Here is a 15,296-nt window from a genome sequence, read left to right as displayed (position 1 = left end):
ACATAAATTAGATTAAATTTTTTTACTATTTTGGTGACATTTTTGGAGAAATTATTAGCCAGTAAACTGGTTAATGAGCAATTTTTGAGAGAGATTTCTGCAAATATTTTCCACTGCCTCTCGTTACTCTTGAAAATCACCAGGCTAAGTATTGAATCATTTTAGATGACTATTAGGTAGGAGATGTGAATCAGAAGGCAGCTACTATCGCTGCGTGGCAGCAGTGGACATGCTCTGCGTGCCGGGTGATGGTCAGATATCATTGATTAGAATAGCGCTGCGTTTTCCAGTATTGCTTTATCGGCTGTCATCACGCTCAGTTACCAGTAACAGTCAGAGAACCGCCAGAGAGAACCGTCCGCCAGTGTGATGTCCTGCAGCAACACTTAATGGATGTCTAAAGGGATGTATTTTAAAGTTGAGATTTATTATACCTTCTAAAGAGGACCTGTTACTCATAGCAACCAATCCGCTTCTAGCTGTCATTTTATATAATGTACAAGATATGATAGCTACAATCTGATTGGCTGCTATGGGCAACTCCACCATTTGTCTTCTTTATAGGTTTAAGCGATTATCGGTAATCTGGGCATGCATCTGAGTTGCGCTGCGCATGCGTCAAGTTTAATTTTCATTATCGCTCCGCAGTGAGGACTTATTCTCAAAGTGATTGACAGGCAGGGACAGTTTGCGGACGGCAGCGGGGGATAGCGACTCCAACGCAGGCGTGTCTCAACCGTTTTTGGGATGTGTCTGTGACCGCGTTCCCATAGACGGTAAAAATGGGGTCTGCGTCTAATTTCCAGTGGACCATTCTGAGTGAGCATAGAGTTACTCAGGGGTGCGATTATCGGCTGACCTGCGATCAGTGCTGCACTTTTGTACGCAGATGCTTCAATCTGCAAAGCCGCCTGTGAATGTCGCAATACAAATCCAGACGGCTGCGACATTTACAAATTCGCAACTGTGTCCGCAATAGAGTTCATCTCTGATTAAGGCCCTAAATTACTGTGGCAAAATCCACAGTATTTCACTACTGTACCCCTATAATCTATATCTTGCCTGCAGTGTGAACCATTGTGACAATCCAGCAAAAATGGCAGATAGCTCCAGGGTACAGTAACAGAATAATATCTTTCTTTTTACATTTAATTTTGTGCATTGGAATTTACTAAACGCTTATACTCTCTATCCACCATAGTGTAAATAGTAGTCGGGCAAAGTAATATTTTTTTTATTAAATAGTCCTTTCATTTAACAATATTGTTTTGTTGCAGCATTTTAGTTTGAAAGAAGTCCCGTTTTTATTATTTATACATTTGGTAAAGCAACTTAAACATGTTTGTAATCGCATTAAAGTGAATCAGTCAATACCAATCTATCATGCGTACAGTATCCCATTCGTATGACGTTACATCAGTTGGATACGGGAAACATTAAATGTGAGTTTGGTTAATGTAGTGGAAACTCTTTTATATATTATCCTTAGCGTAATGCTGACATTTTTCAAAACAGGGTCTCAGAGGGTGACATGTTTTTAGAACCTGTGTTTGAACTTCTCTTAATGATCATACTTTAAAATATGTCAAAAAAATATCTCTTGTTCCATTAGAGGTTTGAGGAAACTCAAGGAAGAGGTGATGGAAAAACGACTTTCTATAAGGCTCTCCAGAACTCCTTAGGGGGAGAGGAGGGGAATACGCTGGTTCAGGAGGCCGCCGTGTGGTTCTACTCTCTTCAGCATTCCACCGATGACTATTCCAGTTTTTCCAGAGCTTTGGAAAATTCTACACGGTAAGTGAAGCTTTCTGCGACAGACTGCTGCAAAGTTCTATGGTCCTCCGAGCAGAAGGAAAAGCAAGTGCTTTCATGCTAAAAGTATCCCACATAGAATGGTTCCCATAAGGGTCTATTTACTAAGCAGTGTTAGGAGACAGAGTGAAAAGTGATAAGGTGCCAGCCAATCAGCTCCCAACTGTCATTTTTCAAACACAGCCTGTGAGATGGCATTTGGGAGCTGATTGGCTGGTACCTTATCACTTTTCACTCTGTCTCCTAACACTGCTTAGTAAATAGGCCCCTTAGACTCATTTGCAAAGCACCCTCAATTTGCACCACAAGTGCCTTGGTTATAAATGCTTGAACATTTTGAACTGGTTTGAAATTCAATCAAATTTCACAGATTCCAACAACTTTGTGGTGAAGACTTCACCAGATTAAAGGTTGTGGTTTGAAATTTGCATTCACAGTTTGCTCTACACCTTTTAGCATTCACTGTTCATGGTAAAATAAACATTTCTAAATATTTTTTTATTTTTAATACTAAGTAATTTTTTTTTTTTTTTTACCTAATAAAAAAGTATTTAGACGTCTTGTTAATTGGACAGTGAACGGCGTTGTGTTCGAAGTTTTGACGTTCCTGTTCGAGGTCCATCTTTAGTGTAGGTTGATTGTTCACATTCAAAAACCGTTAGAATGTTGTCAAGTTGAGCACAATCAGGTGCAAACTGGCTCAAACAGGGCCGTAGAGGCACGAATACAGTACATGTTTTAATTGGCCTAAATTCAGAGATTTTTGTAAATTTTTTCCACCAATTTGAAGAACTGGTTTGAGTATTTTTGTTTTGTAAAAATATTTATTTTATTACGTGTCACTATTGTGTGTGCAAAGCTTTTTATTGCATTACTCAGCGTGAGCACATAAATGCCACATTGAGATACAAAGTGGGTCACATTAAAGGTCTAGAATGAGACCTGAAATGTCCGTATGGCCTATAAGGCATGTCTCTAACAATGCACCCACTCCACCCTCTCATCTCACATCCGTTTTATCGCTCTGCAAAGGCAAATTTTGTTTATGCGCGGCTACGCACAGCGCCTAATCCATGCATAGCGAGGAACACCCAACTCCTCACCTTTGTCTGTCCTATGGGATTGATGGGGGAGAACTGCTTGATGCAAAGCAGATTTAGCACCTCTCTTATCTGGTTCATACTCCCTATATCTTTGTAGTGTGTGTGATTTACTGCATTGGTTCAGCTTAATCAGATAAAGACTGCAAGCAACAAGAATGTGGAATAATACCAGTCACAGTGTTGTGCCTGTAGTCACAGCATAATTAAAAAATCAAAGTGCATTTTTAAAAAAAAACCATTTGGTTTAAAACCAGCCAACCCTGATTAACAGTAACGCCTATACCGTTGATTTATAATTGGATAGAAAATAGTTCGAAAACGAGAATGGGTAATAACAGACAGACCTGGAGTTAGGAGGGCCCTGCTCACAGGCTTACACTCTGAATATAGGGAATAGGGGAATAGGCATTTGATACACAAGAATCAGTGCTATATACTGTACTACACATTGGTCCAGCCAGGTTGCAGATGTTCCAGGCTGCATGACCCAGTCACACAGGAATGTTGGCCTGGGCCCAGCGGGATGTGAAAGTGAAGAAAGAGAACATATGTAAAGTTATGTATGGACTGTATGTAGGGGATGTAATTGGGTAGGATAGCTACTAAATTGTGGGCCGTTCCGGAATGTGCTACGCTGCCTGAAGATGTGAATACTCAGGGAATGCTTGGAGGTTTGGAGACTAGATGAAAGTATTATTGTGTGTGGGAGGACACAGAGCGGGTGCAGACCGCAAAAAGTCCTGTAACTGTGAATGGGAGCAGGTGAAGTGTGCGGATAACAGACTGATTCCTGTCTGAAAATGTATCTAGACTTTTTTCAGTCTTACCAAATATCCAGATCTCACTGTATGGATGAGCTGAAGGCTGCTGGTCAGTTTCCAACATCACATTCTTCCTGTCTACAATTAGAACATTGGACCTCATTCAGAGCCGCTCTGAATGAGGGCGGCCGTTTTTCTTTTGAAAGGCGGTCTCCTGGCCGCTCGCTAAGCTGTGGGTTACCACCCACAGCTTTAGCGAGTGACTTGGTGATGGTCGAGACCATCACGACCATCGGGGCTTGCGACGAGACCCTTGCGGTAGGGTCTCGTTTTACTGCAAGCCCCAGGTAGCTTCCTGCTCTAACAGAGCAGGAAGCTACCTACTGACATCACTGGTGATGTCAGTAGGGCCGCCTACAAACGGCAGGCGTTCCGACAGCCACCCCTTTTGTAGCGAGCCCCGGAGCGAGCGCATTTGTCACTAGCTCCGGGGCTTGCGCATGCGCAGTGTGAGCGCTGCACGTGCGCAGGCCCTCACCATCGACCCGCTTGCGAGCGAGTCTGAATGAGGTCCATTGTCTAGTCCGGGGTGAGGCAACCCGTGTCACTCCAGCTGCCCTGGAACTACATATCCCAGCATGCCCTGTCATAGTTTTTTGGTTAGGTCATGTTAAAACTGTGGCAGGGCATGCAGGGATATGTAGGTCCACTGCAGGTGGAGTGCCACAGGTTGCCTACACCTGGTCTAGTCCAGTGGTTCTCAACCTCAACCCATAGGTCATGTTTTCAGGATTTCTGACAGTGGAAGCAGGTGGGATAATTAATGGGCTCAACAATATAGATTAACTCACGTCAGCACAATTAAAGAAATCCGCAAAACATGACCTGTTGGTGGTACTTTAGAACTGGAGCTGAGAACCCCTGCTCTAGTCAATAGTTTAATTTATACAGTCCTTGAATGGCTGCTGTCAGGTGTTACCAGAATTTGAACTTATGAAATGCTTCTACTTGTCAGACTGTAGAGGAACGTGCTATGGTATGTTCTGTTTATATCAGTATACATTCTGGAGCTAAGTAGGAAGGGAATGTCTGATATCATGTACAAACATATACCATGGATTATTTTATATCTGTCCTTTATACAGTGCCTGAGGACATGCCATCGGGATACAGCATACAGCACACATCTCAACCGACTCAGTTATTATGTTTAAAATATATATATATATATTAGGGGTGTGCACCGGCCACTTTTCGTGTTTTGTGTTTTTGTTTTGGATCTGGATCTTTCTTCGTGTTTTGGATCTGGATTGGTTTTGCCAAAACCACCCTTCCGTGTTTTGGGTTCTGGGTTTTGTGTTTTGGATCTTTTTTTTTTTTTTTAAAAAGCATAAAAACAGCTAAAATCACAGAATTTGTTGGTTTCTCTGCTCCTATGCTATTATTAACCTCAATAACCTTAATTTCCACTCATTTCCAGTCTATTCTGAACACCTCACACCTCACAATAGTGTTTTCATGTCCAAAAGGTTGCACCGAGGTAGCTGGATGACTATGCTAAGCGACACGAGTGGGCGGCACAAACACGTGACCCATCTAGGAGTGACACTGCAGTGGCAGACAGGATGGCAGTTAGAAAAACTAGGCCCCAAACTGTACATAATGCAAAGAAAAAAAAGAAGTGCAAGATGGAATTGTCCTTGGGCCCTCCCACCCACCCTTATGTTGTATAAACAGGACATGCACACTTTAACAAATCAATCATTTCAGCGCCAGGGTCTGCCACACAACTGTGGCTGAAATGATTGGTTCGTTTGGGCCCCCACAAAACAAGCTGGCAATTAATGTGTCCCTGCACAAACTGGCTCTACGGAGGCAAGATGTCATCCTCATCCTCCTCATCCACCGATTCCTCACCCTCTTCAGTGTGTACATCCTCATCCTCACAAAGTATTAACTCGTCCCCACTTGAATCCACCACCACAGGTCCCTCTGTACCTTCTGGAGGCTGGTCTCCCTGGAAGAGCTGATAATTCATTTTGATGAACATCATCTTCTCCACATTCTGTGGAAGCAACCTCCTACGCCTTTCGCTGACAAGGTTCCCGGCTGCACTAAACACTCTTTCGGAGTACACACTGGAGGGGGGGCAACTCAGGTAAAATAGAGCCAGCTTGTACAGGGGCCTCCAAATTGCCTCTTTTTCCTGCCAGTACAGGTATGGACTGTCTGACATGCCTACTTGGATGCTGTCACCGATGTAATCCTCCACCATTCTGTCAATGGTGACAGTATCATATGCAGTGACAGTAGACATGTCAGAAATTGTTGCCAGGTCCTTCAGTCCGGACCAGATGTCCAAACTTGGTCCTGCCTGCCCTGCATCACCGCCAGCGGGTTGCTTAGGATACCTAAGTTTTTTCCTGGCAGCCCCAGTTGCGGGAGAAAATGAAGAAGGAGCCGTTGACGTGTCACGTTCCGCTTCAGCTGACAGTGTGTTCACCAGCAGGTCTTTGCACCTCTGCAGGCTTGTGTCGGCCGGAAAGAGAGACACCACATAGGCTTTAAACCTAGGATCAAGCATGGTGGCCAAAATGTAGTGGTCTGATTTCAACAGATTGACCACCCTGGAATCCTGGCAAAGCGAATGAAGGGCTTCATCCACAAGTCCCACATGCCGAGCGGAATCGCTCCGTCTTAGCTCCTCCTTCACTTTCTCCAGCTACTTCTGCAAAAGCCTGATGAGGGGAATGACCTGACTCAAGCTGGCTGTGTCTGAACTGACTTCACGTGTGGCAAGTTCGAAGGGCTGGAGAACCTTGCACAACACGGAAATCATTCTCCACTGCGCTTGAGTCAGGTGCATACCCCCTCCTTTGCCTATGTCATAGGTGGATGTATAGGCTTGTATGGCCTTTTGCTGCTCCTCCATCCTCTGAAGCATATAGAGGGTTGAGTTCCACCGCGTCACAACCTCTTGCTTCAGGTGATGGCGGGGCAGGTTCAAGAGTGTTTGCTGGCGCTCCAGTCTTCGGCACGCAGTCGCTGAATGGCGAAAGTGGCCAGAAATTTTTCGGGCCACCCAAAGCGTCTCCTGCACGCCCCTGTCGCTTTTCAGAAAATTCTGCACCACCAAGTTTATTGTGTGAGCAAAACATGGGACGTGCTGGAATTTGCCCAGATGTAATGCCCGCACAATATTGGTGGCGTTGTCAGATATCACAAATCCCCAGGAGAGTCTAAGTGGGGTAAGCCACTGGGCGATGATTTCCCTCAGTTTCTCTAAGAGGTTGTCGGCGGTGTGCCTCTTACTGAAACCGGTGATACACAGCGTAGCCTGCCTTGTAACGAGCTGGCGTTTCTGAGATGCTGCTACTGGTGACGCTGCTGCTGTTGCTGCGTAAGGTGATACATCTACCCAGTGGGCTGTCACAGTCATATAGTCCTTAGTCTGCCCTGTTCCACTTGTCCACATGTCCGTGGTTAAGTGGACATTGTGTACAACGGCATTTTTCAGGACACTGAGGACACTTTTTCTGACGTTTCTGTACAGTCTCGGTATCGCCTGCCTAGTGAAGTGGAATCTAGACGGGATTTGGAACCGGGGACACACTACCTCCATCAATTGTCTAAATCCCACTGCACTAATGGCGGATACCGGACGCACGTCTAACACCAACATAGCAGTCAAGGCCTCAGTTATACGTTTTGCTTCAGGATGACTGCTGTCGTATTTCATCCTCCTCGCTAAGGACTGTTGGAGGGTCAATTGTTTAGTAAAAGTAGTGGTGTTCCTACTTCCTCTCTGGGATGATGAACGACTCCCAGCAGCAGCAACAGCAGCAGCGGCAGCAGTAGGCGTAGCAATGCAGGATCCTCCGGAGGAATCCCGGATAGGAGAGTCAGTCATGCCAGTGACATGGCCTGCAGGACTACTTCCGATCCTGAATAAGGAGGTAATTGACGAGGAGGGAGTTGACGGTGTGGTTTGCAGGCGCTTGGATACAACAGGACAACGGGATTTAGGTGTCCCTGGACTGCTTACGGTCTTAGCCAAAGTTTCTGAACTTGACAGTAACTTTTTATGAACGCGCTGCAGGTGCCGTATAAGGGAGGATGTTCCTAGGTGGTTGACGTCCCTACCCCTACTTATTTCACCTTTACATATGGTACATATGGCAAGACAGTTGTTGTCCGGATTTGGATAGAAATATTGCCAGACCAAAGAGGTGGAATGTTTGGTCTTCTGCCCAGGCATGACCGTGATGGGCTTTTTCATCCCACGGACAACAACTGTCTCCCCCGGAGCCTGATTTAAACAAACCACATCACCATCAGAATCCTCCTCGCCAACTTCCTCTTCAGCGCCAGCTACACCAGTATCCTCATCCTGTTGTACTTCAACAGTGACATCTTCAATTTGCATATCAGCAAGTGGACTGTGGGTGCTCCTTTCAGCACTTGCAGGGGGCGTGCAAATGGTGGAAAGAGCCACCTCTTCCCGTCCAGTGCTGGGAAGGTCAGGCATCGCAACCACCACCACACTTGGACTCTCCTTGGGGATTTGTGATATCTTCTTAGAAAGCACAGTTCTTCGCTGTGCTTTTGCCAGCTTAACTCTTTTGATTTTTTTAGTGGGAGGAGGGCTTCCATCGTCATGTGAAGCTGAACCACTAGTCATGAACATACTAGGGATCGACCTTAGCCATTCCTTGCCACTCCGTGTCGTAAATGGCATATTGGCAAGTTTACGTTTCTCTTCAGCTGATTTAAATGTCTTTTTCAAGGTCATTTTCCTGAACTTTGCCATTTGGGATTGTATGTGCCCTCTACTATGACATTGGGCATCGGCCTTGGCAGACGACGTTGATGGCATGTTATCGTCTATGTCATGACTAGTGGCAGCAGCTTCAGCACTAGGAGGAAGTGGTTCTTGATCTTTCTCTATTTTATTTTTATCGGAGAAAGTTTGGTCCTCCATTTATGTTATATCGATTTGATATATACGTGCGGCTAAACACAGAAAATAATTTTTTTTTTGGTTTGGACTGGAGTGTACTTTGTGGGTTACATCACCCTTTAACGGTCAAGCCAGCCGGCCCTTTACTTATGACACAGGCGCACGCTTGGCACTACTTTGTTGATGCACGTGCGGCTACTGCGCACACAATTCACAAACACAGAAAATAATTTTTTTTTGGTTTGGACTGGAGTGTACTTTCGGGGGTTACAGCACCCTTTAACGGTCAAGCCAGCCGGCCCTTTACTTATGACACAGGCGCACGCTTGGCACTACTTTGTTGATGCACGTGCGGCTACTGCGCACACAATTCACAAACACAGAAAATTATTTTTTTTTTGGTTTGGACTGGAGTGTACTTTGGGGGTTACAGCACCCTTTAACGGTCAAGCCAGCCGGCCCTTTACTTATGACACAGGCGCACGCTTGGCACTACTTTGTTGATGCACGTGCGGCTACTGCGCACACAATTCACAAACACAGAAAATTATTTTTTTTTGGTTTGGACTGGAGTGTACTTTCGGGGGTTACAGCACCCTTTAACGGTCAAGCCAGCCGGCCCTTTACTTATGACACAGGCGCACGCTTGGCACTACTTTGTTGATGCACGTGCGGCTACTGCGCACACAATTCACAAACACAGAAAATTATTTTTTTTTTGGTTTGGACTGGAGTGTACTTTCGGGGGTTACAGCACCCTTAACGGTCAAGCCAGCCGGCCCTTTACTTATGACACAGGCGCACGCTTGGCACTACTTTGTTGATGCACGTGCGGCTACTGCGCACACAATTCACAAACACAGAAAATAATTTTTTTTTGGTTTGGACTGGAGTGTACTTTCGGGGGTTACAGCACCCTTTAACGGTCAAGCCAGCCGGCCCTTTACTTATGACACAGGCGCACGCTTGGCACTACTTTGTTGATGCACGTGCGGCTACTGCGCACACAATTCACAAACACAGAAAATATTTTTTTTTTGGTTTGGACTGGAGTGTACTTTCGGGGGTTACAGCACCCTTTAACGGTCAAGCCAGCCGGCCCTTTACTTATGACACAGGCGCACGCTTGGCACTACTTTGTTGATGCACGTGCGGCTACTGCGCACACAATTCACAAACACAGAAAATTATTTTTTTTTGGTTTGGACTGGAGTGTACTTTCGGGGGTTACAGCACCCTTAACGGTCAAGCCAGCCGGCCCTTTACTTATGACACAGGCGCACGCTTGGCACTACTTTGTTGATGCACGTGCGGCTACTGCGCACACAATTCACAAACACAGAAAATAATTTTTTTTTTGGTTTGGACTGGAGTGTACTTTGGGGGTTACAGCACCCTTTAACGGTCAAGCCAGCCGGCCCTTTACTTATGACACAGGCGCACGCTTGGCACTACTTTGTTGATGCACGTGCGGCTACTGCGCACACAATTCACAAACACAGAAAATAATTTTTTTTTGGTTTGGACTGGAGTGTACTTTCGGGGGTTACAGCACCCTTTAACGGTCAAGCCAGCCGGCCCTTTACTTATGACACAGGCGCACGCTTGGCACTACTTTGTTGATGCACGTGCGGCTACTGCGCACACAATTCACAAACACAGAAAATAATTTTTTTTTGGGTTTGGACTGGAGTGTACTTTGGGGGTTACAGCACCCTTTAACGGTCAAGCCAGCCGGCCCTTTACTTATGACACAGGCGCACGCTTGGCACTACTTTGTTGATGCACGTGCGGCTACTGCGCACACAATTCACAAACACAGAAAATAATTTTTTTTTGGTTTGGACTGGAGTGTACTTTCGGGGGTTACAGCACCCTTTAACGGTCAAGCCAGCCGGCCCTTTACTTATGACACAGGCGCACGCTTGGCACTACTTTGTTGATGCACGTGCGGCTACTGCGCACACAATTCACAAACACAGAAAATTATTTTTTTTTTGGTTTGGACTGGAGTGTACTTTGGGGGTTACAGCACCCTTTAACGGTCAAGCCAGCCGGCCCTTTACTTATGACACAGGCGCACGCTTGGCACTATTTTGTTGATGCACGTGCGGCTACTGCGCACACAATTCACAAACACAGAAAATAATTTTTTTTTGGTTTGGACTGGAGTGTACTTTCGGGGGTTACAGCACCCTTTAACGGTCAAGCCAGCCGGCCCTTTACTTATGACACAGGCGCACGCTTGGCACTACTTTGTTGATGCACGTGCGGCTACTGCGCACACAATTCACAAACACAGAAAATTATTTTTTTTTTGGTTTGGACTGGAGTGTACTTTCGGGGGTTACAGCACCCTTAACGGTCAAGCCAGCCGGCCCTTTACTTATGACACAGGCGCACGCTTGGCACTACTTTGTTGATGCACGTGCGGCTACTGCGCACACAATTCACAAACACAGAAAATAATTTTTTTTTGGTTTGGACTGGAGTGTACTTTCGGGGGTTACAGCACCCTTTAACGGTCAAGCCAGCCGGCCCTTTACTTATGACACAGGCGCATGCTTGGCACTACTTTGTTGATGCACGTGCGGCTACTGCGCACACAATTCACAAACATAGAAAATTATTTTTTTTTGGTTTGGACTGGAGTGTACTTTGGGGGTTACAGCACCCTTTAACGGTCAAGCCAGCCGGCCCTTTACTTATGACACAGGCGCACGCTTGGCACTACTTTGTTGATGCACGTGCGGCTACTGCGCACACAATTCACAAACACAGAAAATAATTTTTTTTTGGTTTGGACTGGAGTGTACTTTCGGGGGTTACAGCACCCTTTAACGGTCAAGCCAGCCGGCCCTTTACTTATGACACAGGCGCACGCTTGGCACTACTTTGTTGATGCACGTGCGGCTACTGCGCACACAATTCACAAACACAGAAAATAATTTTTTTTTTGGTTTGGACTGGAGTGTACTTTGGGGGTTACAGCACCCTTTAACGGTCAAGCCAGCCGGCCCTTTACTTATGACACAGGCGCACGCTTGGCACTTCTTTGTTGATGCACGTGCGGCTACTGCGCACACAATTCACAAACACAGAAAATATTATTTTTTTTGGTTTGGACTGGAGTGTACTTTCGGGGGTTACAGCACCCTTAACGGTCAAGCCAGCCGGCCCTTTACTTATGACACAGGTGCACGCTTGGCACTACTTTGTTGATGCACGTGCGGCTACTGCGCACACAATTCACAAACACAGAAAATAATTTTTTTTTGGTTTGGACTGGAGTGTACTTTCGGGGGTTACAGCACCCTTTAACGGTCAAGCCAGCCGGCCCTTTACTTATGACACAGGTGCACGCTTGGCACTACTTTGTTGATGCACGTGCGGCTACTGCGCACACAATTCACAAACACAGAAAATTATTTTTTTTTTGGTTTGGACTGGAGTGTACTTTGGGGGTTACAGCACCCTTTAACGGTCAAGCCAGCCGGCCCTTTACTTATGACACAGGCGCACGCTTGGCACTACTTTGTTGATGCACGTGCGGCTACTGCGCACACAATTCACAAACACAGAAAATTATTTTTTTTTGGTTTGGACTGGAGTGTACTTTCGGGGGTTACAGCACCCTTTAACGGTCAAGCCAGCCGGCCCTTTACTTATGACACAGGCGCACGCTTGGCACTACTTTGTTGATGCACGTGCGGCTACTGCGCACACAATTCACAAACACAGAAAATTATTTTTTTTTTGGTTTGGACTGGAGTGTACTTTCGGGGGTTACAGCACCCTTAACGGTCAAGCCAGCCGGCCCTTTACTTATGACACAGGCGCACGCTTGGCACTACTTTGTTGATGCACGTGCGGCTACTGCGCACACAATTCACAAACACAGAAAATAATTTTTTTTTGGTTTGGACTGGAGTGTACTTTCGGGGGTTACAGCACCCTTTAACGGTCAAGCCAGCCGGCCCTTTACTTATGACACAGGCGCACGCTTGGCACTACTTTGTTGATGCACGTGTGGCTACTGCGCACACAATTCACAAACACAGAAAATAATTTTTTTTTTGGTTTGGACTGGAGTGTACTTTGGGGGTTACAGCACCCTTTAACGGTCAAGCCAGCCGGCCCTTTACTTATGACACAGGCGCACGCTTGGCACTACTTTGTTGATGCACGTGCGGCTACTGCGCACACAATTCACAAACACAGAAAATAATTTTTTTTTTGGTTTGGACTGGAGTGTACTTTGGGGGTTACAGCACCCTTTAACGGTCAAGCCAGCCGGCCCTTTACTTATGACACAGGCGCACGCTTGGCACTACTTTGTTGATGCACGTGCGGCTACTGCGCACACAATTCACAAACACAGAAAATATATTATTTTTTTAGCACTTGGGGGGAGCACCCCTGATGGACAGAGCACCCCCTGTACAACACTACAGCACTCCTTTAGGACTGGGACACTGCACAGGACTTTGGAGTGGACACAGCCCCTATGGAGAACTGACTGCACAACACAGTCCAGCCAGCCCCTATGGACTTTGAAGTAGTGGACACAGCCCCTATTAACAACAGCAGCACAGCACAACACAGCCAGCCCCTATGGACTTTGAAGTAGTGGACAACAGCAGCACTACACTACACTACACTACACTACACAGCCCTAACTCCCACCCTCCCTCTTCACTGTCCACAGCCGAGTGAGAAAATGGCACCGACGCGGGTACCTTATATAGGATCCAAAACCCGCGAGACTCGGAAGGCGGGATGATGACGTTTTGTCTCGATTTCAGATCCGAGTCAGGCGGGAAAAGTCGAGCCTGACTCGGATCGGACTCGGATCGGGGGGGCTCGGGGGGGTTCGGATTTCAGAAATCCGAACCCGCTCACCCCTAATATATATATATATATATATATATATATATATATTACATTTTCAAAACTAAATTAGGTTGCAAGAATCCCAGTTATTAAAGTTTCATAGACATTTATTTAATAGAACAATTTGGTATTTACTTTGCAGGGCTCTTGCACCTTTAAAAAGAAATAATTATAGTTAGCGACAAGTCACTGATGTGTTTGCATTCAGTCATCATTAGGCATCTAGACAATGCAGCAAACATGCATAACACAATGTGTTCCTGTCACATATATACAGGGGAGGCGGCCATTTTGTGGCCTGAACCAATATTCACTGGCTTGCATCATATTCATTTACTAGGAGCCAGTGATATTGTGGAGACTCTTTGGGCCTCATTTGGAGTTTGACGCATTTTGCTCTCCCCGAACGTACAGCTGAAAGTCCTGTTGCATTTTTGTGTGTGTACGATGAGTTTCACGAATCTCTATATATGTAGATATTTACACCACAAAAATTGACTTTGTGTCCAGCGGCAAGTGAGGCCCTTTATGTCCATACAGTAATGAAGCGCTGGTTCCTAGTATATTGATTGGCTGCATTTCCATGAGCATTTGTTCAAACCACAAAATGGCTGCATCCCCTTTGTGCAGGTGACTGATGTGCTTTTATAGTAAGTGACATATTTGGTCTAAGAACACAACAGCGGTTCTAATACGCTCTGCCATTGTGTAGGTGGACAAAGGAGAGGGGGGTCTGATGCTGGCTAACTAGTGATCATTGATCCTCACGTGGAATAGCACTGCTAAAAAAATGGCGTATTACCTTGTAGTCCGGCCCCTCCCTACCTTCCACCGGTGACCCCATCTTTCAAGCCACACTTTCTTAGTTCTTTTATCATTTAAAATATAGATATACACTTTCTTGATGATAGCACATGTACAGAATATACTGTAACAATAGCCCTGGCCCTTGACCCATGGGCCCAGGTGTACCGCATACTGTACCCAGCACCCATATAGGTATAGCGCTGCTGCCTCCACACACCCACGTCTTCACATAAAACAGTGGCTCAGTCTGAAGCCCTGTACATACTGGACGATATCGGCAGCGGCGGGGGTGCTGGCATCGGTAAGTGCACACACACTAGCCGATGCTGGCAACAATCGGGGGAGGGGGGAGAAGGGCGCTTTCGGCAGCATGGCATCGCTAATGATATCCCCAGATTGAGCTGCACGTACAGATGACTGGGGATATTAACGACCCGTGGGAGCGCGCATCGTTCAACGCTTAGTGCACACACACTGGACGATTTGAACGATATATTGATCACAGTTGTCGTTATCGTTCATATCTTTCACAAATATCGTCCAGTGTGTTTGGGGCTTTACTGATATCTTAGCAGCCCTGGTTAGCGCACAATGTTTGTCTTATTATTAAACCCAGACATTGTTCCTCTGCTTGTCTCTCTAGGGACCATTTTATAGCCTGTCCTGCCATCAGGATGGCCCAGCACTGGTCTGAGACCCTGCGGGGCAGAGTCCACATGTACTATGTACCAGAGACCTACGCGCAGAGCAGGTAAGTCGTCAAAGTCCTCAATAAGAGCAAAGAATTATACATAATCACTGTATTATTGTAATGTATGGGTTTTGGCTATTAGTGTACAAAACCACCCTAATGCATACTATGAATACACTGTGATATATCTTTTTTTTTTTTGTAAAGTACAGTAAATAGGAGGGTGCAGAGGGAAAATCTGCATGGGTCCATATGGCATACTTGCCCAC

The 15,296-nt window shown here is 45.9% G+C and overlaps 1 protein-coding gene across 1 annotated transcript in view; it reads left to right on the top strand.

The window, feature by feature from the left end:
- Positions 1–15,296, top strand: part of TG (thyroglobulin) — a 326,211-nt gene that overhangs the window by 299,052 nt on the left and 11,863 nt on the right. Inside the window, 2 exon segments of the mRNA XM_088449710.1 lie at positions 1,613–1,794; positions 14,980–15,087. Of these exon segments, the coding sequence (XP_088305836.1) occupies positions 1,613–1,794; positions 14,980–15,087 (290 nt within the window).

Source organism: Taudactylus pleione, unplaced genomic scaffold, assembly GCF_031769625.1.
Source record: "Taudactylus pleione unplaced genomic scaffold, aTauple2 ptg000493l, whole genome shotgun sequence".
NCBI classification, from domain to species: Eukaryota; Metazoa; Chordata; class Amphibia; order Anura; family Myobatrachidae; genus Taudactylus; species Taudactylus pleione.
Note: the sequence above shows the minus strand (reverse complement) of the source record. Positions and strands in the feature narration are given on the sequence as shown.